The sequence below is a fragment of the Zingiber officinale genome, chromosome 6B (genome assembly GCF_018446385.1).
Source record: "Zingiber officinale cultivar Zhangliang chromosome 6B, Zo_v1.1, whole genome shotgun sequence".
In the NCBI taxonomy this organism is placed as follows: Eukaryota; Viridiplantae; Streptophyta; class Magnoliopsida; order Zingiberales; family Zingiberaceae; genus Zingiber; species Zingiber officinale.
The window spans coordinates 8888909-8910143 of record NC_055996.1 but is presented as its reverse complement, the minus strand read 5'-3'; the positions used below and the strand labels follow the sequence as shown (position 1 = coordinate 8910143).

Here is a 21235-nt window from a genome sequence, read left to right as displayed (position 1 = left end):
AAATCTTTTCAAAATATTTACAAAAACCAATTTCAAAATTATTTAAACTCTTCAAAATCAATTTCAAAATTATTTTCAAAATCTTTACAAAAATAAATTTCAAAATTATTTGAATTAATTCTCAATTAAAGATGGTTAAGAATCAATTTTAGCATCTTTAATCATACTTGCATTAAGATTAATTAAAGCTTAATAAAACCACGGTCAAAAACCGGCGCCCCCGGTGTTCAGACCCCGGAACCCCTTATATATAGGGGGCAGCAGACGCCCCCTACCCTTGCACTCAAATCTTCCTCCTTAAGCTTCCTAGCTTATTTGCGAAGATTTTGAAAATTAAAATTTTCCGCGGTTGATCCGGAGTCGTAACTCAACCGAGGTCGTCAGTTCTAAAATTTATTACAATGGCTCCTCGGTAAAATTTTTTTTATCCCCTCCTAAACTTTCTTTCTTATAATTTTTCTTCTTAGTGTAATGTTAGTTTGATATTTAGGAAGCGTACTAAATCTGGTGCTGGGCCCTCTACCCCTAGCATTGACCCTAGGTTTCCCACCGAAGAACTTAGGATTAAGTTTATGTCAACAAATTACATGGCCATTAGAACCAAATGTATAGACAGATCGTTCTTTTTACGCTCCTGTATTCCAGTCTCCGAGACTATAAACCACTATAGGCTGCGAAACCTAGTTGAGTGCGCCAGCACAGTAAACATAAGTTTATGTGCCGAATTTTACAACAACCTAGTGAAAGTAGACGACTACTCCTATACCACTAGGGCAGCTGGCACGGATATCACATTATCTCCCACCATCATACGTGAGTTTCTAGGGTTACGAGAGTCACCATGCACCTTTTTATGCTACCCTCCTAGGGAGCTACCTTTTGGAGATCCCTACTCACATATTACCCTTGATACGATTTATTCGTCCTTCTTTGAGGACCAGCGTGATCCCACTGAGACCCAGTTTAGGTCACTTAACCTTAGAATTCAGGACTACGCCCTTTATAGGGTTCTAGTACTTTGTATTCTACCGCTTACCACTCACGACATTGCGGTGATGCGTCCATTTCACTCCTTCCTGCTCTATGCCCTGTGTCAGAGGTTAGATATAGACATCAGTCTTCACATCTTTTCCACTATCATTTATGCAGCTGGATTCGTGAGACGAGTACATATGCCTTATTGTCATATTCTGACAACTTACATGGCCTCATTACACATTGACGTCACCAGAGGTGACATCCGCTACATGACCGAGTTTGACATCATAGGAGCTAGGAACTTTTCCCTAGCGAATATTCATATAGACGATGAGGGTACCATGTCCTGGCATAGGGGGGCACAGCACCAGCAGGCGGAGGAGGCAGAGCATGATGAGTTCATGTTGGCACTATTTCCTGAGGAGGCTGCTCCTGCCCCACCACCTCCTCGAGCACCACACCCAGCTCCCCGCACTCTCGCTGATCGAGTCTCCAGACTAGAGAGGACTATGTCAAGTCTCCGGCACGAGAACTCCGAGTTTCATCAGTCCATGCGACGAGAGGTCTCTGATCTTCGACGAGAGGTTCGACAGGAGGTCTCCGACTTACGACGAGATGTACGACAGGAGCTCTCCGACTTGCGCCGAGATCTACGAGAGGACGACCGAGCTCGTCACACTGAGATCCTGACACTACTCCGGTCGCTGGGTTCCGGACCACCTCCCTCATCATCTCAGTAGTTCCTACTGTTGCTCTATTATGACTCTAGTACAGCTTGTAGCAGCTCTATTATGACTCTTGTATCTATATCGACTTTTTAGTCTAATGGACAATTTCACTTCAGGCTTGATTAACTATACCTTAACCTAATAAATTAGTCCTTTAGTCACATTCTTTTATAAATTCTAGGAAAAATAGTTTTCAAAACTCCAATTTTAATAGACTTTCAAATTCTGGAATTAGCCTAGCCTTTCCCCCTAAATATCATGTTCCCCTAGAATTAAGCCAGAGCATCTCACAAACACCTAGGTTTACCTTGATTGTGATTGAAAAACATAGAATGGTGTGAGATGCATAGAGTATAGCCTGGACTCGAGAATGCTTATATCTGTGCATCAATATGAGTCTGGGCGTTAAATATGCAAAAAAAAAAAAACATTAATCAAGTTAAAGTTCTCCAGCTCTAGTCAAGTCTATCTGGACCTAAATAACTTAACTTGACTAACCTGGTAAAAGCTATTGTCCTATAGACAATCAGCGAGTAGCTGAAGGTTAGACAGTTGGCAAAAGACACTCAATTTCTATGTTCAAGAATGTTTTGTTCTCTATGGCTCTGATACCTAACATATAAACATGACTTATGCTTGGACTTAAGGACCAACTGAACTTAAATGAATAAACCTGTCCACCTTAACTTCCAAACTCTGTTGAACATTGCTAACTTTAATAATGTACAACCCCTTACACATTGCCCATTTTTTTAATTATGGCAAAGGGGGAGAGTAGCAAAAATATAGTCAATATAAAATTCAAGTTAAAAATATAAAAAGCCAAAACTTAAGGGGGAGCAAAAGTTAAGGGGAAGCCAAAACTTAAGGGGGAGTATATAGGGCAAAATTTACTTTAGTTACCTTGTTCATCTATACTTAGCAAATTTTGCCTATGTTTAAAATGACTATCTATTCGCTTGTTTACTTAACTTTGAATTTGTGTTGCCATAATCAAAAAGGGGAAGATTGTTGGTGCGGGAAGCATCCGACGATCGAACTCGTGTTTTGATAACGGCAAAGAATTCAAAGTTAAGATGTTTGTTAGTCTAACAAGTCTACTTGAGGATTTCAGGAAAGTCCTAGCTGCGGTTAGGCAAAGGGAAAACCCTAGGGGGCGGTAACCCTAGGTCATAGGGGGTGGTAACCCTATGCGGAAAGTCTTGGCAGGTCGAGAGCTTCAGGCAAAAGTCCTAGGGAGTGGTAACCCTAGGTGAAAAGTCCTGGTGTCGCGAACTAGGTGAAAGACTGGACTAGCCGGGGAAGCGGATGTCCAGCAGAAAGTCCGGAAGCATCGGGTGCTGAGCAAAAGTCTAGTCGATCTGGAGGATCGGCTGGCAACAGGTAAATCTCCTGAGTGGAGTAGGTGAGGACGCGTTCCCCGCAGTAGGCGTCGGGTCGACCTAGGGTTTCCGGCTGGAAATCCAAAGTCAGACTCGGACAGTCCGAAGACTGTCGTTTATTCCTTACTATGTTTTATCATATTCTAACACTGTCTTGCAGGGTATTTTGCTCGGACTAACCTTTGTTTGCAGGTGAGGAACCTGCTGGAAAAAGAGTGTCCGGGCGCCCGGAATGGATCCGGGCGCCCGGAGGTCCATTCCGGGCGCTCGGAACAGGTCCGGGCGCCCGAGACCAAAGTTTATCCCCTGCGCGACTTCGCCACGTGGAGCATCCTGGTTGGTTGGCCACGTCACACTCCAGGCGCCTGGAAGGGATCCAGGCGCCCGGAACCGCATATAAAAGGAGGGTTGAGGTGCAGCTTCAAATAGAACTTTGAAAAGCGATCTTCTGCAACGTGCTGCGAATACGACCATCCTGAAGTGCTGCAAGTACACCCCGACGACCCGGAGCTCAGTCTTTTCGATTCTACATTGTTGTTGGTATATTTTATTATTGTACTTGCAATCTGTAACTATTTAACGGATTTATAGTTGTTGCCCACCGAAAGCGATCAAGGATCGCGGGCCTTCGAGTAGGAGTCGCCTTAGGCTCCGAACGAAGTAACTCCTTCGTGTCTGTGTCTCTTTACTTAATTTCCGCTGCATTAACTCTTACGTTTTACGATTCCGATAATCGAACGATTTTAGCCACGAGCGCTATTCACCCCCCCCCCTCTAGCGCGGTCTCGATCCAACACATACTACATAGATATGAGACTTAAATGCTAATTTAGCTCATCTAAGACTTGAATTAGGTTGACTAAGTCAGATAACTTGCTCTTGGTCAAACCTTCTTCAATGGTAGCTTTGGCCTTCACATCTTCAATTAACACATTAAGTGCTTCCTTCATCTTTTTATCCTTAGCCCTTATAATTGGGCATCCATTGATGCATAATGGATCATCATTAATACCTAGAGTGGGTTGAGCATGATCCATATCATAAGCCTGTTGCGCAACTTGTTGTTCTCTTTCTTTTACTCCGTCAGCTAGTGATATGGGTTATGGCGAGTAGGTTCCGGATATGACGTGGATATCAAAGTCGAGATGAGGTGGTGGTCAAAGTGGAGATAAAGTGGTATTTGTTATTTGGTTCTGTTGATTGCCCGACCTCGGAGTCCTTAAATCTAGTCCGCGTAGCTCCAGAGCAAAATGTTCATATAGGATCAACCGGTTGCAAGCTTGGTAAAATATAAGAACTCTAAGGTTTTATGATGAAAATGAGACATAGGGTGCTTGGTCAGCTAATGGTCGGTTGGACTTAAAAGAGTTCGACCGAATGAAAGGTTGTTCAGGCTCTATGGATTTAAGCCTTATATAAAACTCTTAACATACGATTGGTCGGGTGAAGGCTGATCGAACGTAAGGCTCTCTACGTGCGCTTGACCGGGCAAAGTCCGGGCGAGTATAAAGGCACTTAGCCTTATATATAATTCTTAACATACGATTGGCTGGGCGAAGGCCGATCACTACAAGAAAATTAATCTATTATGACATTATCATAACGACACTTACAAATAAATATCACGATAAACATCTTATAATGACATTTTTATATTATAAATAATAAATATAACATTAGATCCTTTATCATGACATTTTTAATAAATGTCATATTAATTTATTAGTAATTAGTTAACTTAAAACCCTATCCTTCTCATCATTTCACCGCATTTCTTTCTCACATCGCTCCTTATTTCGCCGCATTTCTTTCTCACGCCGCCCCTTCTCCTCTGTTCACCACATTTCTTTCTGATACTGCTCTTTCTCCTCTTTTCGCCTGCTCCTCTTGTCCGCACGACTTTACTTCTCCTCTTTGACGATGTTGTAGTTCTCTTCTTCGCACGCTGCTGCAGTTCTCTTCTTCGCACGCTGTTGCAGTTCTCTTCTTCGCATGCCGTTGCAGTTCTCCTCTTTTTCGCATGACGAAATTCTCTTTTCCGCATGCCCTGTCTCTGCCACCGTCGTGCCCCGTCTCTGCCACTGCCGTGCCCCGTCTCTGCCTCCACTACAACCAGTATCCTTTGCCGCTTTCCTCTCCGCAATGAAATCAGAGTTTAGGGCTACGGCTCGTCTCCGCCGTCGTGCTCCATCTTTACCACCACTGCTACCTGTATCCTCTGTCGCTTCCCTCTCCACAGCGAAATTGGAGGCAGCGAGCGTCGGCTGCAATTCTTTCCTCTTTTCCTACAAGAACAGAAGAGATAAAAAAGGGCTTTCTACACACGGCAGTTATTCCCTTTTCCAAAGGCCACAGTTCACCTCTTTTCAGCACCGCGCCGAAGCCACCATTCGTGTTCTCTAAGGTTTCTCCCCCTTTTTCTAACAATTAGGATACTTGTTGCTTTATGAATCTTTGCTTCAGTTAATGCCTTAGAATGCCTAATCCCTGTGTAGCTTGAAGACCTAATAATAGAATTTGATTCATACATGTTATTAAAACCTTTTACGTCATCTGTTACTTAGAATATTTGCTTCAGTAAATGAATGTTGTCGGTTAGGAAATTTAATATATTTTCTAAAATTTATGGTTCTCTAATTTTATTTCACTTTGAATTATGTCTATTGGTTTTCTGTGTTTCACTTCTGTCATGATAAAAAAAATTCAATTTATCATAATGTTAAACTTATTTGAATAAGTATTTTTGTAGAATAATTATGGATAAGAGGTGGATAGTTTTGTCAAGACAAACTGAGTATAGAAATGGAGTTGAGAGTTTCTTACATATTGTGTTTTCTAATGCTAACATAATGGAATGATTTTGTAGTAATCTTAACAATACGTATTAAGTTGGGTATACCAATTATGAGATATTCTATATCTTCAAGCATTAAATTCATTTATTATGGGACAACCTTGCAAACAACTTTTTGGCAATTCTAATTTATCCTTGTGTGTTAAAGTAAAAAAATTCTCAAGACTCTAGTTGGGGTTTTTAAAGCACGAGCACTATTTTTGTTGCTTTCTTTTTATTTATTTATTTTTTCGATAGAGTTCATAAAGTACATCTATCAGTCATTCATGCTTTTTTATGTTTGTCAAAGTAGTCTACATATGGTTCAAAGGTTTACCAATTTCTTTGTGTATGTGCCTAACCATTAAACTTCAAATAGAATTGAAGTTAAGGTTTTGAAGTTAAGGTTGATAGTTTAAAGAAGTGTGAATAAGCTCATCTCTATAAAGTTTGTGTAGTATGCATTTTCCCTAGTTGGTTTAAGTGATAATGAGAGTACTGATTACTGATATTAATTAACATATAAAGTTTGTTGATTTATTTTGTTACTAATGATGTTTGATTTGGTGTTTGTAGTTAACAATAAGCGAAGACCGCTATTAGGTGCATATGGAATGATACTTTGTATTTTCCTCGTTTGGTATGATATACAATATTTTGAATTATTTTTATTAATTTTGTATTTACATTGTTTCATTTCACTTATACAAATATATACATTATATTTACAGGTGACAGGTACTTGGATTTTTGTGAATCAATATAATGATTGAAGATGATCCATCTAATCTAGTTTTTAATTTACAAGACTTTGTTAGTTTTAAAATTTAATATTTTGAGTGTATGTGTAGATTTTTTTGGATGTAAAAGACTTATCATTAGTATTACATTTGTAATTTGATTCAAATGATTGTTAGATGAATAAAAATATGGCCCTTTAAATTTTATTTTGTATTTTTTCCTATTTTACATGGTGGATGAATTGTGATGAGGTATAAATATTAAATTCAAGTTATATATTTTAAATAAATATTAATGATAAGTTTTAATGTATTTATAAATTATTATAATGATATTTATTATGTCATTATAAATTAGTTTAGGTGACATTTATAAATGTCTTTAAATATAAATTTTCCTGACATTTTTTATTGTCAGTATATCCCTATATTGTGACATTTTTAAAGTTAGCATTGATATTATATAATGACATCATAAAATGTCAGAATTCGAAGAGGGTCTAAGACGACATCACTTTATAGGGCGTTTTTCGGTAATGTCACTAAAACTTAAGTGTCATCAAAAATATACTATAAGGACATTTATGTGTGTCATTATAGACCTTTTTTCTTGTAGTGGATCAAACGTAAGGCTCTCTATGTGCACTCGACTGGGCAAAGCCCAAGCGAGTATAAAGGCACTTAGCCTTATATCTATCTCTTAACATACGATTGGCCGGGCGAAGGTCAATCGAACATAAGGCTCTCTATGTATGCTCAACCGGACAAAGCCCGGGCGAGCATAAAGGCACATAGCCTTATATATAACTATTAACATATGATCGGCCAGGTGAACCCTGATTAAACATAAATTCCTCAAGGTGTGCTTGATCAGGCTTAATGTTCTTGATATCAGCAACTTTCATATGATAATCAGATTTCAGATTGAATAGGTATAAATGAAGAATATCTTCATAAGGGGCACTAAATATATTTATAATGAGTTATCTATCATACAACTTACATACGACCGGCTCAGGACCGATCAAAATATGTTCAACATAAGACATTTATATATGAACAGCTTAATGACCAGTCGAGATACTTTCAGCAAAACACATTCTAAATATCCGATCGGCTCAATGACTGGTCGAGATACATTCAGTAGACAACATTTTGACAGTTTGTCATAATTTTCGGGGAATATTTCATTGAAATCTCTTGTAAAAACTAATTGGTTTTCCATTAATAAGTCAGTAATAATAGTGTTCTCCTTCAACAACTTTAGTAATGGTGCGGAGCATAAACGACAAAAGAGGTACATCTATGGGTAGAAAAAATATTCTTCGGAACTATCATGAAACACCTAGGTCGTACTTTCTTCCATTACCTAACAAACTCTAATAGATCAGGGACCACCTCAAGATCGCGGAGGTTATGTGAGGTCCTATAAAAAGGGGAATCTTCTTCGCTGGCAAGGTACGCAAATATTTGCACTGAAGTCCTACTTTTTTGCACTTTCGCTACTGCTCTTCTGGCACTTTGAAGAGAGGAGACTGACTTGAGCACCGGAGGGCCTGACCAGGGATTCCCATCCCGGTCTTATGTCACTAACGCTTTGTTGGCTCATCTGATTGTGCGCAGGATCGTTAAGGAGTTCCTTGAGATCTCAAGAAGCTCATTATTTTTCGATCAACCACCCATCGGATCTAGTGCACCATCTCATAGCCTTCAAACAGGATCATCGCACATGCTGTGAAATGTATTCGGGGCAAGTTGGGAGAGGAGAATATTAAAATATTGGCTTACCTCACCAAGAAAGCTAGGGATTGGAAAACGCAGACCATCTCTCATTTGGTCCTTGAAGGTGGCAAAGCCTAGGGGAGGACGATGGGGGTGATCTTGAGAAGAAGGGAGCCAAATAGGATAGCTATCAGGAATCTCATATTGCACACAAAGAGAAATATTGGTCAATATTATCAAAATCTTAACGAGTAATGGTGTACCAAGGAGCAACGGATTCCTGGGCCATGAAAATACATGAAAGATAACAAAAGATATGAAAGAAGGCTTACTGGTCGGAGACCAAGAGGAAGACAAACTGGTTGAAGGAAATCGTTGGAGAGGAGAGCGGAGAAGATGAAGCGCAAAGTGGTGCACTTCTGCGCGGCTTAGGGTTTTTTAATACGAGCTACAGGATCTAGCCCGATCACCTCCATTCGATTCAAATAATCTACCCCTTGCTAACCATTGATGGATAATTAACAAAGGGAATAGTGTCATTGGTCCCTATAAAAAGACATGCGTCAGCCGTCACTGCAGAGAATGTGCTAATGGGACACATGGCACTTGCCCATGAAGGGGCATTTTCAATAGAAGAGACAGCTAAATCATTGCGTTGAAAAATGCTTTCCCCGCATATCAATAGCCTATTATTAAATGCTAAGCTCCTGACAAATACTTTATTTTAAGAATGATTAATCGTGACACTTAAGAGAGGGTAGGAACGTCTCTGTCCAAGCCAAAAGGACACTCGAGTCTAGTCAGTCGGCTACTAACCTCCTTTCACTAGACTTAAAGAAAAGACTAGTGATATAGAGTGTTAAATGAGAAACTCGGGCTGACATGGAAGGCAAAGTCAAGGTGAGGTGGAGGTCCAAGTCAAGGGAAGGTGACAGTCAAAGGGTCATACTTGGGTAATGCTTAGCCTCTCATCCAGTACTAAAGCCTCCAATTCAAGGACAGCTAGCCTAAGGGCTGGTACTGCATGAGGAAAGAGCATCCTAGTCCTAGGTATAGTTGGGTAGGTCTCAATAACTCGACTAGATCTGAACAGGTCGAGATATTACTTCAGTGATTAGGGACCAACCCCTAGTTGTAAGGACACCCAACTGAAAGATTGATCTAGTCCTTGGAGACTTACTTTTCCATTCTCTATAAGGCGAGCAACTCTGTATATGACAGGACGATCATAAAGCCATCTGGACTCAAGGGACTCATTCTGTGATTTCACTCAGATCTTCAAACTCCTATCATATACTCAAGTAACCCTAAGAATAAGACGGTATTTCACTTACATCTCCAGACTCCTAACATATATTCGAGCGACCCCAATGGCATGGTGGATTCTCACCCAGATCTCCAAACTCCCGGCATATATTCGAGCGATCCTAAGGACATGGTTGTATTTCACTCAGATTTCCAGCATTACCACACATGTATATCAGAGCAGTGTTAAGTGTAGGTCAGCCTTATAAAACTCAAGGTTCCATTTATTATTCGCCCGGGCAGGTGAACGCCCGACCGAGATATGCTCAAGGAACAATATTGTCAAAGAATCCTAACAACTTATCAGAGAATAACAACCGTTTGTCAAAGAATATTCTTCTGAGATGATACAGGTTCAGGGAACCTTCAACGAAGGCGATTCTGCTTCCCCTCAACCAACACATTATGATCGTATATTCCTTCAACCGCCTCATTAATAGCGTCAGTTACAAAAAAAAAGTGCACACGAATAGTGGAAGATTCCTCAGACTGGCTATACGCCTTACAGGATACATATATTTCACTGTGGAACAACTTCTGACACTCGATATTCTTTGTCATCTCATGATTGCAAAGGTCATAGAGGTGATATATAAACAGAGGGTCCTTTCCGATGAGAAGGTACACACACTTTATACATTATATTACGCTCGCATCTTGCTATTCATTCCTACTGTTCTTTTTTCTGCTCGGGCGATATACTGATTTGAGCGTCGGAAGATCTTTACTAGGGACTCTTTTCCTAATTTTTGGATGCTAACATTCTATTGACTCGTTGAAGTATACAAGGAACTTAGCGCACCAACTAAGAGTCTTCTATCCAATCTCAAGATCTTCATCCAATTAACCTCATAGCTATCTACTTAGCATGACATCTTTCATTTTCAGGATTATATAGGAACAATCCAAAAGGACTAAAGCAACGTATAAGTAACGACCATGCAAATTTGTGAAAGAAATTAAATTTAAAAAGAAAAGAATATCTTTGTTTATAGAATCCATATTGGACAGAATATATGAGTAAATAAATACATAGACTATACAAACGATCAGAATATTAGCAGTGATGGCCGAATAGTGAGGGCGTCCAAGCATATTGCCCTTCATCCTCCAGAGAGGGGAGCCCTCCGTTGGACCTTAAGTTTAGGAAATTAAACACTCCTGTGCTGAACGCCTATAAATTAGCTCTTGCTCATCCTCTAAACCAAGCACGGAGGCCCTCCTCGCTCTATCGCTTCCCTTTCTTTCTACAATAAAAATAGAAAAAAAATCAATAAGAGAAGGAAGTGCAAAATGGCAGGAGGAGCAATTGTCAGCACGAGCAACAAGCAATACGGAGGCAAGATGACCAGCTTCGTCCTCTTGGCATGCATCATGGCTTCCTCCGGCGGTCTCATTTTCGGCTACGACATTGGAATCTCCGGTAAATCATTCAATGATGATGATGATGATGAATTGATGATGGTGCCTCCTCCCTCACCTTTGTGTAATTGCGATCAGGCGGTGTGACCTCCATGGACTCGTTCCTCGAGCGCTTCTTCCCCTCCGTCTACGCTAAGCAGCAAGCCGACTCGAGCACCAGCCAGTACTGCAAGTTCGACAGCGAGCTGCTGACTCTCTTCACCTCGTCACTCTACGTCGCGGCGCTCATCGCGTCGTTCGTGGCGTCGTCGGTGACGAGGGTCAGCGGGAGGAAGTGGTCCATGCTCATCGGAGGGGTAACGTTTCTGGCAGGCTCCGCACTCAACGGTGCCGCGGTGAATGTTCTCATGCTTATTCTCGGCCGCGTTCTCCTCGGCATCGGAATCGGGTTCGCAAATCAGGCGAGGCCTCTGTTTTTTTTTTCTCCCTCTGTTACGTTCATCCATAACCGTTTGATTGATACGTTCCCGGCCGGCCGGCCTGCGCGCAGTCTGTTCCGGTCTACCTCTCTGAGATGGCGCCGGCCAACCTCCGCGGCACGCTCAACATCGGCTTCCAGTTCATGATCACCATCGGAATCTTCGGCGCCAACCTCATCAACTACGGGACCGCGTCGATCAAAGGCGGGTGGGGGTGGCGCGTCAGCCTCGGGCTCGCAGCGGTCCCGGCCATCATCATGAGCGTCGGGGCGTTCATCTTGCCGGACACGCCCAACTCGCTCATCGAGCGCGGCTACGGCGAGGAGGCCAGGCAAATGCTCCAGAAGATCCGCGGCACTGACGACGTGCAGGAGGAGTACGAGGACTTGGTCGCCGCCAGCGAAGAGGCGAAGACCATCAAAAGCCCCTGGGCCAACATACTGCAGAGCAAGTACCGACCCCAGCTCACCATGGCCATCCTCATCCCCTTCTTCCAGCAGCTCACTGGCATCAACGTCATCATGTTCTACGCTCCGGTGCTCTTCAAGACCATCGGCTTCGGCGGCGAAGCCTCCCTGGCTTCCGCAGTCATCACCGGCATCGTCAACGTGTTCGCCACCTGCGTGTCCATCGCCACCGTCGACAGGCTCGGACGCCGGGCCCTCTTCTTACAGGGAGGCGCGCAGATGTTCATCTCTCAGGTACGATCGATCTCGATCGATCGATCATATTCAATCAATCAATTCACAAAATTCCCATGAATCGAGACCTGTCTCATTGCTCAGATTGTGGTCGGCACTCTGATCGCATTCAAGTTCGGTGTCTCCGGAGAGGCCGCGGAGCTGTCGAAGGGATACGCCAGCTTCATCGTGCTGTTCATCTGCGTTTACGTGGCGGCCTTCGCGTGGTCATGGGGCCCTCTCGGGTGGCTGGTGCCGAGCGAGATCTTCCCCCTGGAAATCCGATCGGCCGGGCAGAGCATCACGGTGTCGGTCAACATGTTCTTCACCTTCGTAATCGCGCAGGTCTTCCTCCTCGCTCTGTGCCACTTGAAGTTCGGCCTCTTCTACTTCTTCGCCGGCTGGGTGGTCATCATGACCGCCTTCATCTACTTCTTCCTCCCCGAAACCAAGAACGTCCCCATCGAAGAGATCATCTTGGTCTGGAAAAGGCACTGGTTCTGGGGCAAATTCATCGCCGACGAAGACATCCACGTAGGCAACCACATGCACAAGGACACCAGCGCATGAACAACAAATAACAAAGAACAAGAAAAGGAAAACGTTGATCCAACATTTGGGTTGGAAGTGAGGTTACGTTGCTAGTAGTGTTGAATGTGCTAATTGGAAGATTTTGTAAATTGAATTTGTGAATTTTGATTTTTTTTATGACTGGCTATTTTAAACTTCAAGTTAAAAAAATATAATAGAAAAATAAAAATTAAATCCACATCACTTTAAAAAAAAATAATTCCAAAAACATATATTCTAAAAAAATAAGAATCTAATCATAAAAAATGCAAAATTTAAAAGATGTCCCAATTTAATTGAAAAATGATATGCTAAAAAAAAAATCTTGATGAAAAATTCAAGATAGATACATAAATTTATGGGACCCATAATAAATGAAATAATGAATCATAAATTTATATATCTATCCTTAAATTTTTCATTGCTCAAATTAATTTGAAATAAAGACATCTTAAGCCTCTCTAACAACTTTCTGATTCTCATACCACAATAGAAAAATAAATTCCGCTTCCGACGTTTCGACATTGGACGATAAATTTTTCACTTTCTTACTTGGAATTTAAAAAAACCACATGGGTCTTAAAAACTCATTGAACATTTTCCGATAAAAAATTTAAATTAAAAAATATTATAAATTACTGGACTAAAAATATAAATTAACTAAAATTAACAAAAAGTGTACATTACAGGACAGAAAATATAATTTTCTCAAAAGCCCGATGAATGTGACATAGGAATGCAAATGCGTAATTAAAACACAAATTTGTTAGAGAAGCATTAGCAAGCATATAAATATCAACAACATCGTGGTCAGTAATTATTCCGATCATATCATTAATAACATCCAAATTAAGTATATATTATCTTTGCCTTCGAGTAACCGAAATATTAAGAAATGCAAAAACAAATAAGTTCATTTGTTAGACCATCACTTAACCTAAGGAGGAACAACATATCTACACACGTTGCAAGCAAATTTGGTGAGTCCATCAAATTTCAACCACCACTTAACTAAAAATGTGCGATTTCCTGTGAATGCTACCTGTGGTTGAATTAGGAGCATAAAGCCATGAAAAGCATACTGAAGTCGGAACTGGCATTTGAGAATCTCTTTCAAGAATGGCACTCTTGCTGAACTTTCATGTCGTGGATCAATGACGAAAGGTCTTGACGACTTGATCGATTCGTTTACGACAAAGTGGGCAACTCATTAAGTGCACAGAGCATGTGGTGCAGCAGCACATGTGACCGCACCTGAAACAATTGAACCGGCGTTAGACATATGGATGCAATGTTAAGGACAGGATTCGATGAAGTCTTCCTTCATCGCGGAATAAAATACAGCTTAAACCTATGAACACAAGAACTGGTTAGCCATTGATGGATTATATTTCATATGAAAATTGGAACAGAAATTGTACCAAAAAGATCTGGAGCATTGGTTCATTTGTCAAACAAGTGGGTAAATTGTGATCAAATTGCATGCTAAATCGAAAAATGCCAAACAAGCTAACTCCTGATTGAACAATCCAATCACATAAATACAACAACAATCTTAAATATTACTAATTTACTTAAAAATAAATATTGATAGATAACAAACCATGTGCAGTTTGCATATCATGTGCTTACTTTATACACCTAAATACCTCATAGAAGTTAACTATATAGAGAATGATAAAACTATTTTTTTGGGTGAAACTGACTGATCGACCCAGTTTAGTAAAAATAGATTGATTCAAACAAACAGTTCTCCCCCTAGTATAAATTCAATGTTATTGTATAATCAAACCAGATTTCAGCTTTCCCCCATTTGACCAGCCAATCTAACTGATTATATCTATAAAAAAATATTAACCACCCTGCCATCTGCCAAGTTTGCTCCATGAGTACTATATATCAATTTTACCAACTGCTTACACAAGGTTTCATAGGAGCAATAATCGTTTCAATTCATGATGCGCACACTCTAATATGTCTTATCTGACAAACCAGAATTCATAGGCTCTGATACTTTTATCAACAAGATCATTTATTAGATTGTTGAGAAGAAGACCAATTATCAACTGTCCAAGCCCTTAATTAACTGGTCAAGCATTTGATGAAGCCCAGTGTAATCATTCATAATAAACAATACAGCACATCTTGAAGGGCGCACATATACAATAATTGAATTGGGGTGCGAAGATGTGATGTGGATATAGGCCTTGATGTTGAATACACCACATTATCATGTGAGGACAAAAAAAGGGGATCTAGTTGTCCAGATCGATAAACTCTTACCAAGGTCATTTCTTGGGATGAGTAAGAGGGTGAGTGATGAATCCAGGTAACAAAGGGAACACATGTCACACCAATCATTAACTTTTAAAAAATGCAGTTTTATTTCCAAGATTCAAAAAAGGAATACAAGATCTCACGATGTTAAAATCCCAAATGCATTATAAGGGTTTACTTAGTATAAGACTTTTCTATGTTCTCTACTATTCTTTTGCCAAAGAAACAAAATTATGTGAATGGAAGAATGTATGCCTTTGCTTGCGCAAAGAGGCTCAGAGTGAAATACAATCCAAATGTTAAAGTGATCTTCTTCTATAGATGAGAGAGATACTAAAAACTTCAAATGAAATGAAAAATAGAAAGCATGGTATGAGCAAATCAAGCAAATTGGAAGTTTAACAGATCAGTTAAAAGTTAGGATTTGAATTAGAAAAGTTGTTCTTTTGGCAGCCTGCTTACGGGACAAAAACAGCATTGTATTCTTGCTCAAGGCAGATCACACATATGTCTAATGCCAGATTTTCCTTCTTTGCATTATCTGGCTCCTTTTCAGACTCTTGATTCATGCCTGGGAAATACACAAAGAAAGGCAATGTTACTATCTTGACACTGGTAGGCAAGTTAATTTTGAAAAACCTACCTTCAGACTTGCGTGCCTGTTGTGCTGCAGCTGCAGCAAGAACCCTGCATAAATAAAAAATAATACCATAAAAGAAACAGGAAACGGGAAACATAATGAGTTGCATTACTAAAATATATAAACTTGTATAAAATAAAATAAAAAATAAGAGAGAAACTGTGAACCAATTTCCTTCTATATGACATATTCTTTGGACTGATAATTGCTAACCAAATGACAGCATCAGAAGTACTAACCAAATGACAGCATATTTGGGAACAATAAGGCTGTTTCTTTGATTGTTTAACAGCCAAAACTATACAGAAAACCTTTCATAACATCACTATGAGGTGGTCATAAATTAAAAGGACAACTGAGATGTATGTAAGGTTGTGAATCCCTAAATCTATCATGAATTAGTAACACAACATAATCCCAACTTGCTACAAATATGCAATTTCATTCCACTTTTTGACTTGCCCAAGTTCAATGATCAAATAATACTATGTTTAAGAATATACCTCTTCTGCAATTCCCAGCGTCGCCTTTTCTCCAAAACATGCTGAAGTGCATGCTTTGCCAGCAGAAATATGCCAACGACTGTGAATCCAGTAGAAGCAATTTTATACCATCTGTCACAGTCTCACAATTAGAAACTCCAAGGCATAGACCATGTTTTAAAAAAAAACAAAGGGTATTCAATGAAGCAAAAATCACCTAGCCCATTTTCCAAGATTTGCAATTAACTGATCAATATTCTTAGGGGAGATGTAAAATGGACCTTTTTCTGGTCTTTGTATCCTTATTTTTCCAACATCATCTTTAGCTGCCTATTTAGAGAAACAAAAACACAAAGGATGTGAGAATTTTAGGCATGCTATTAGTATTAGCAATCTATATCAAACACCATAATTTTCAGTCATCACAAAAGCATACTCTAATAAGAAGAATGCCTCTTTATCGACAAAATATCTAACCTTCTTCTAGAACAACTAATCACCAATACCATAGTAATTTATTTACCTCACCAACAATAGTTAATGCAGTTCCAGTTGGAAGAATTCTTTCAGTTCGCTTGACTCCAAGCATCTACAATAAAGTCTACATAGTATGAAGAGAAAAAAGCCTATACAGCAAGTAGTAAGACATCCTAAAAGAATTTATCATGAACCTTAAGACCCTGCAAATAATCCAGTGTCCCACGCACCAAGGACCTCCCTGATTCCTCAAAAACTTCACTTGCAACAGTTAACACCAATCCTGTAGCACCTCGAGCTCCAACAACATATACACGCCCAGTTCCATCGTCCTTGTAATTGTAATAAATATGGCTCAGCATATTCACCAAAAATTTTTAAAAAATGATTAAGTAAATAGAAAACAATGTTCACAGTTCGTCAAATATTACAGTTGAAACTTAGACCAAGAAAATCATTTTATGAAATGACAAGTACTATCAGTAATCATATTAACAATGGCAAAGTTTGATGGAAATAACAAAAACACAGAAAGAAAAATAACAATCTATACTGGTAGTCATTGTACTTACCAAGAACCAAGGAACCTCTTTGCTCAATGAAAGCATCATAGCAGAATCTTGTATCCAGGATCCGGCATCATTGTGTTTTAAGAAATGTTGTTCTGCCTGAAAAACAATGAGACAAGATTTCTTCACAAAAGTTTCAGAAATGTCAATATCAAATATTTCATCTATGAGTAAACAATATATACCGTTTCCTCAACTATGACACCTCTCAGACCACTTTGTTCACAGTTTATTGGTGTTTCTGCACCCACTCGTCCAGTTACAGTAATAACAAGAGGAACTACCTTGCAAGCAGTATCTAGAAGAATGGCTAAACAAGAAAACACATATAAATCACAAGAGATCTATCTAGAAGAATGGCTAAACAAGAACACACATACAATCACAAAGAGATCTATCTCAATAGCAGAGAACTACGGTTAATACATGATAACAATAAGGTTAATGAAAACAAGGATGTTTTCCTCCATATGAAAAACATATATATCAAAACATGTTGATAGATATTATTACTCTACAAATTGCTCAGGGATGAAATTTTTACCAACAACAACAATATGAAACTACTTGCACACATATGCAATGCGCTCTAACAAAATGCATACATAAAAAACTATAAAAGAGTACATATTGTTTTAAGAACATAGATCCATCAACATATAGTTCAGGGAAGTTGCCTATCTGCCTATAGGATAAAACTAGTAGCATTAACCCTATCCAGACCCCACATTAAACGGAACCTTGTATCCTAGGTCACCATGTTCCTGAATTGTGGGTGAACTATTAGGTTCACGCTTGAAAAAAGTGGATTTCAACTAGTCTTTTGTGTGGCTTCTAGTAATGTATGGGCCAGGGCTATTTTAGAATGAGCATGTAGATTTATACTTTATGAACTTTCAAGGACAAGAAATAGATGAATCATCAATTCTCGAGTGCCTTACCGTGCAAGATGAGCTGTCAATGACCTTTCTAGGCGTAGTGTGTCCACAAGGGTGCTTCTCTTAATTAAGATGAGAAGCCTTTTAAAACCCTTATATTTAACATAACACTTACATGGTATAATGACTCTTAAAGCAAATACAAAATTGAGCTAGACAAATACATAAAGATCATTCAATAAAATCTCCTTCGCAACTTTAACATGTTGCATAGTCCATGTGAGTGCAAATGAATATGCAGTTGTCCAGTTTGTTGCATAGGCTATGATTTTGTGATTGGATGGTTTAATATGGACTGGATAAAAATTTGTAAAGGCCACCAGCATTCCAGCAGCTTCTACACTAATTTTACATGTATTGTTTCCTTATTAACCAATACCCTTATTTATTATGGTTGGTTGTACTTGTATTACAATCTCCTAAAATTTGTTTTTAGCCCAAGGGGCAATTGCGAATCCATTAAAATTTCTAAAGCTACTCTACCTTTCAAACAATCATTTTTCATCCTAACAATGATCTGTTTATCAACATCTCTTTCTTGTTGTATAATAGATCCATAATATCATTCAACTTTAATTGCAAAAAATTTTCTTCCAGCTTAATTGTGCACTCATTTCTTATTTTATTCATATAATTAATTCCACTTCTGATATACTTAAAATCTACTTTCTAAAGTATTTCTACAATTCAAACTCCAAGTCTATTCTCGTTACAATCTCAACAATTCGCTGACGCGATTTTATCTACAATTAATACGCATAAACAAGGTAAAGCTGAAATCAATTTGTAGCAGAATAACCAAGAAACTATTCTCGATAATACTAACTTCCAAACAGACAACCGTGATTAATAATCCGAGGAACGCGCGAGACTCACCCAAATCCTTCAACTGATTAACTCTGGTAACCGATCTGAGCGCATCGGCGTCCCTGCAAAGGAAACAGATCCAACATCAAAAAATATATCCTTCCCAAATCCAAAACCAAACGAAACAAGCAAGCAACTGGAAAGTCACGCGCACCTTCCGCTGCTCCTGCCCAGGAGCCAGAGCGCCGCCGCACTGGCGCAGCAGCCCAACCCGCTCCAGGGAATCATCGACGGCTTCTCCAATCAATGCGAAGCAAGAGGAGGGAGGATAGCAGCGCGAAGCGGCGATCGAGCGATGGACAGCGAGCGATGGTGATGGCGGTGGAGAGATGAGATGGAGATGGGGTTTGGATGACTCGAGCGATACCAATCCTCGAGTCGAGGAAAGCTGCAGGATTTACTTTTTAGAAGCTCGTCGTCGGGCGGCCCGTGGCTGAAGTCGGTTCGAGTTTTTCCTTCTTTTTTTTCTGCCGAATATGCAAATCAGATGGATAAGTTTAAAAATTATTTCATTTTTTCCATCCGATTGCTTGTAATATAATGAATTAAAAAAATAATTATTATTATGATGGACGGAAAAAAATAATATTAGAGGATGTGAATATAATTATGAGGATTAGATAAATAATTTAGTTTTATATTATTTTGAATTTTTTAAATAATTGATTAATAGATATAGAAAATTTAGAATGAAATGGAATCAGGTTTTATTTATTTATATATATATATATATATATATATATATATATATATATATATATATAGAAAATTTAGAATGAAATGGAATCAGATTTTATATATATATATATATTAAACACAAATTTAATTTTTTTCAATCGATTGTTACAATACTAGGATAGACGTGATCGAATGCGGTGGGACAAAAATAGAATTAAATATGTGATTTGATAATTTTAAAATTTACTTAGGTATTAAACAACTTTAGCTACATGGTTCAATAATTTCTCTTTTTTTTTTTTTTAATGTAACCTAGGTATTTAACTCTTTAAACCTACTAATCTGGGAAGTGACAGGCTAGACCCCACGATAATTTTCCACCGATCTCAGAATAAATCGGAAAGTGCTTGCAGAAATTCATCTAAATAGTCAGCGTTTTTAGGGTTGTCGTACCACTAGAATACAATTTTTACCATACGCAGCAGTTAATATTCGACCTTAGATACCTAATTAATCACCTCAAGGACTTAACCCTCTAGTCCGGATACGAGTTTTTTCTAATTATAGCAAAAGGTAATTTTACAATCATCCTAGACGTCACTTACCATTTGTTCCCAGATTATGTGAAAAAGAGATAAATTATGGGGTGAACTTATAGTCGATAGTTTTTTCACACGGGAAAAAAAAGAAGATGAGAAATTACTAAATCAAATAGCTAAAGTGGTTGAATACCCAAATTAATGGGTGGAATGTCAGTTAAATCGGTGTATTTTAATGAGTAAAAATTAAAAAGAAATACTTTTATTTTAATTATATTAAGTAAAACTGATTCAATATGTTTAAAATGACAAAATAAATAATTTAAATTATTTTATAATATTAACTAAATTTAAATATAATTTTTTTAATTAAATTAAAATTAATTATATGATACTGTGATAAATATAGATCTCCAAAAGTGGGTCAAGTGAGAAGGACCAACTGATGTGTCGGTCAGAGTCAATAGGAGATCAAAGGTACCAACAACGATAGGGTCGAGCCCGAATTGCTTACACGCCCGATCAAACATAAGTGTCTAACTGGGCCTCTTGTTCGGACAAATTTAGTGTTTCAACTTGGGACCATCAGGTCATCCTTGTTGCCAAGTAGTGAATATGCCGAGTCGCGGCTTAAGCCGATTGGGCTTTAAGGCCGAGCAGCCCCAGTGTTCCTTCACTCAGTTCAAGTGATAGGTCGAGTGAGCACCGAGTCGAAGGTGGCACCCCATAGGGCCGAACGAGCGTAGTCCTGGTTGATTGGCGACCGACTGGCTTACAAAAGAACCGTACACTTGTCTATTTGGATATGCCTGATACGATGTGTGCAAAAATATGTTTTGTAAACATGCACAGTGGAAGACTAAACGTAAATAATTCTAATTTATTACAATACACATATCACACGCATGCAAGATACAATCGCACCATATAAGCTCATAAAACAAAACGAATAACGAATAGCCGTTAAGTTGGACTTAGTCTGACATGAC

At 39.0% G+C, this 21235-nt stretch overlaps 2 protein-coding genes across 2 annotated transcripts; one reads left to right on the top strand and one right to left on the bottom strand.

Annotated features, from left to right (window-relative positions):
- The first annotated feature begins 10884 nt into the window (after positions 1–10884).
- Positions 10885–12866, top strand: LOC121989921 (sugar transport protein MST6-like). The gene is made up of 4 exons (XM_042544223.1): positions 10885–11111; positions 11189–11511; positions 11601–12230; positions 12315–12866. Exons 1-4 carry the CDS (start codon positions 10982–10984, stop codon positions 12777–12779), a joined length of 1548 nt encoding a protein of 515 aa, XP_042400157.1. The 5' UTR covers positions 10885–10981; the 3' UTR covers positions 12780–12866.
- Positions 12867–13586: 720 nt separating this feature from the next.
- Positions 13587–19478, bottom strand: LOC121991885 (E3 ubiquitin-protein ligase SP1-like). Its single transcript, XM_042545954.1, has 11 exons — positions 19184–19478; positions 19039–19091; positions 17410–17534; positions 17228–17323; positions 16850–16987; positions 16702–16767; positions 16396–16508; positions 16200–16310; positions 15700–15743; positions 15519–15627; positions 13587–14033 (listed from the first exon to the last, which is right to left on the bottom strand). Exons 1-11 carry the CDS (start codon positions 19255–19257, stop codon positions 13931–13933), a joined length of 1032 nt encoding a protein of 343 aa, XP_042401888.1. The 5' UTR covers positions 19258–19478; the 3' UTR covers positions 13587–13930.
- Positions 19479–21235: the final 1757 nt, after the last annotated feature.